Source organism: Lycium ferocissimum, unplaced genomic scaffold (genome assembly GCF_029784015.1).
Source record: "Lycium ferocissimum isolate CSIRO_LF1 unplaced genomic scaffold, AGI_CSIRO_Lferr_CH_V1 ctg28446, whole genome shotgun sequence".
Classification (NCBI taxonomy): Eukaryota; Viridiplantae; Streptophyta; class Magnoliopsida; order Solanales; family Solanaceae; genus Lycium; species Lycium ferocissimum.
In genome coordinates this window covers 1-3831 of record NW_026724258.1, presented here as the reverse complement: position 1 = coordinate 3831, position 3831 = coordinate 1, and the positions used below count along the sequence as shown (strand labels likewise).

General features: G+C 35.1%; 1 protein-coding gene across 1 annotated transcript; it reads left to right on the top strand.

Annotated features, from left to right (window-relative positions):
- Positions 1-299: 299 nt before the first annotated feature.
- LOC132043748 (uncharacterized) lies at positions 300-842 on the top strand. The gene has a single exon (XM_059434212.1). It carries the CDS (start codon positions 300-302, stop codon positions 840-842), a length of 543 nt encoding a protein of 180 aa, XP_059290195.1.
- Positions 843-3831: the final 2989 nt, after the last annotated feature.

Below are 3831 nucleotides of genomic sequence, written 5' to 3'. Positions count from 1 at the left end.
TTTGATCTGATTGATAGAAAATTTTATCATGAAACAATTTTTTGATTCATTGATCATCTAGAAAATCGGATTTTCTAGATTGAATGGAAAAATCGGATTGCATTGCATAAATTTAAAGGTTGAAAGAAACCAAAGTTGCATTGCTATATTGACTAAAATAAATCGGATTAGATTATATAATTTAGAGGTTGAAAGAAACCAAATCACATTGCATAAATAAAAGGTTGAAAGAAACCAAAATGCATTGTTTGAATCTGATTATAAGTCAAATAATAAGACTCTAAAATCTATATTTTCAGATGTCGAATTTGGATTATCCAGCCCTTAATCTCTCTGGAGATAATTATTTAAAATGGGCCATGAACACTGCAATTGTCCTGAAGATAAGAGGACTTGACAGATGTATCATCAAAGGCGAGTATGCAACTGAAAATGAAAAATATGGGGCAGTAACAATTATTCGCCAACATCTCACTGAGGATCTCAGAGATCAGTATCTAAATATTGAGAACCCTCTAGACCTTTGGACAGAGTTAAAATCCAGATACACAATAGTGTTATTACCAAAGGCTAGGCATGAGTGGATAAATCTCAGATTTCGGGACTTTAAGTCCGTAGATGAATATAACTCAGCTCTAATCAAAATCGTTTCTAAATTGAAACTATGTGGTGAAGAGGTAACAGAGGAAGATTTACTGGAAAAGACATTCCTCACAGCTGATCCAAGGGATCTATTGTTACAATATACATACAGAAAAAAAGGTTTCACCACTTATACGAATTTGATCTCGTATCTATTACAAGCTGAGAAGAATAATGAGATACTAAAGCAAAACCAGTGAGATGAGACTTCCTGAAGCCAATAAGGCTGGAGAGAATAAGGATGAATCCAAAGAAGCCACGTCCAGAATAATAAAAGGAGTGGCCGGCTTATACATTGCCTAAGAATCGAGATTTCGACATTCTGATTTTATGTTTTGATTTGTTTGTCATTTACGATTTTTTTATATATATAAGAGTTGTTTTAGTTTTATATTATCATGTTTGACTTGCTTGATAATTTCTTGATTGATAAATGACAAATAAAAATTTAAAAATGAGTATAGTAATTAAAAATCATCCGACCAAAGGCATTGCCTAAAAGGGGCATGAATTATTCACCCAAATAAAAGTCCCATTTGAGTTATAAAATTTTGAAAAGTGAATGGTTTCCACATTGAACCAATGGGCAAAGGAAATATAAGTTCCTTAAGATTATAAAGAAAGTAAAAATTGCCCAAGGCATAAAAATGGTCGAGACTGTACTCCCAACTGATCTAAACTATGCTAAAAGATCAGTATGATAAAGGCAAAAGGCCTAGGTAACCAGATAGGTTGACCACGAAATTTTATACACTTTATGGCATGACTGGACTAGCCATCCAGGTCTTTAAAATTGATGCAAAGATTGATATCGAGAAAAGGCACAAAAGAGTTATCCCATAGAATCTCACGTTGTGTAACATGTACACAAGGGAAACTCAATAGGCTATAATGTTCCAAGCATCTAAAAGATTTATAGCATGTTCATGAGGGGGAGAAATGACACTCCCGTGGTCCATGAACAACACTAAAAATCCGAGTGACATGGTCTATGACCATGATAGAACTTGGCCGAATTCTTTGTGATACAAAGATCACTAGCTAATGCTTGGGAACACATGGATTTACATGTAATAATAATATGCATCAGGCCATATAAAGTGAGCATAGATATTCCCATCTAAGAATGATAAAGGGTCATGATCCAGACATAGACCATCCTAAGAGATTATGTTTAGACCACCACAATAATATGTGCCGTCTAGGATGGAACCTCATAAGAAGATGAGATAAGATTGGGAATATATGTTGGATATGAGAATGCTTTCTCCCACGATTTTATAAGAAACCTTGAGCCAAATATGGGTGATCAGATTAAGGCAAGGTTCACGGATTGTATGATTAAATCCGACTATCCAACATCAGGGGGAGAAAGAAATAAGCTGGTACAAGTATAAAGAAATGGAATGATATTAACCATCCTTGTCTTGGCAAGATCCTCGGACCAGAGAATATGATTTAAGACGTCCAAAGAAAGATCATACAAAGCTAGCTAAAAGAATGCCAGACAGATTAGACCCGAAAAGAAAAGAAAAAGAATGACTAAGTCATACCAGCTTAAGCACCACGAAATTAATGTCCTAGAAGAGACATAATCAAGTTGCTATAGAGTCTAAAGATAGACCAATATGTTCCATAAGATAAGGAACCTCAGAAATGAAAAGAAAGGTGCATAGAAATGACATATCCGAGGTCATAAGAAAAACCAGACCAGACATGGAGATAAGGCTGGCCAGCTAAACATCTAAGATACCAGACCATGTAGTTTGGGACGCCAAACTGCAAGGTAAATGAAGGTTCTTAGTAAGAATGAAATCTCTAATCGATTAGTTCATGTCTGGAACACAATGGAACACTATAAAAGAAGTGTCGACACATAAAAGATAAAGATGCATAAGGAAATAGCACTTGAGTTTAAAAGATATAAGCGAGGATCAGAACCCACGAGAATACAAGAATGCATTCATAGACTAAAGGAAACCGTGGGGGTTCAAAGAAAGATTCAAAGAATCTATAAAAGAGATGGGTGTATTGGCCATATATAGAAACACCATCTGATAAGATAAAACCAGTGAAAAATAGGTCTTGTGTGGGAAAGGAAAAGAAATCGTGAGACATGGACTAAGGTGTTCATATTCCTATTTAAAGTATTCAAGGAATGGCTTGATTACACAAGGATACTCACAGAGACCAAAGGAACAGATTATAAGGAGATATACTCCTATGTGGTGGATGCTACTACAAATTCGAAAAGGTCTGGATATAAGTAAAAAGAAATGTAGTAAGTAGCATATTGATCACTGGATAAAGAAATGATAAAAGTATCAAAAAGATGAGAAAAGAAATTCTCATAGAATAGTTTTGTTCCTAAGCTATTCATGGACTGAAACAAGGCAGCTGCAAATGATAGACTAAGAAAATAATTAGTACAATCAGTCCATATATCCTTATAGAGGATATTATAATTCCTTGTGTTTATGTTTATAACAAACCAACCTAAAGAGAGGTTCAATGATTTCAATGATACAAGTTATCAATTGATTAAACAGGCTATGTCTTACATATGGTAAAACTGCAGAAAAATCATAGCCGTGTGAGTGTGTGAATGATTAAGTCAGCACGCCTAAAGTGAGAACCATAATCTAAGATAGTGACCAGAAGCATACCTGGTCGTGGCTTAATAAGTATAGTATTGCTAAAGGCAAGAAAAGATCGATAGCTATGTATAAAAGACATGAGTGCATTTGACTGCGAATTCATAGTTTGATGAGTTCCATTGCAGCAAATAATTATTTATGGTTTTACCTTAGACACTCATGGTAATGGACGTGTATAGACAAGGTCTATAACATAACATTGATCGACAAAGAAAATAAAGAAAGACTGGCTACAATGGATAAAACAATTGGCACATACGAAGAGAAATAAGTCCAAATGGGCAAAAGATATAAAGAGAAGTGGTTCGTATGTGTTTGGGTCAGAAGACTCAATATATATTGAATGTCCACGTTTTGATAAAGCCATATAACCAAAGTATATCCGTTGGACATGAAAAGGACCTGCAAGTAAAGTTTTATTGCAGACTATAAAGTCCATCCGAGCATCGTTCGAAGCGCCATCAGTCCGACCAAGACATGGAGTGATCAGCAGCAAAGATGTACATCCTGACCACATCTTTATGGAGTTCCA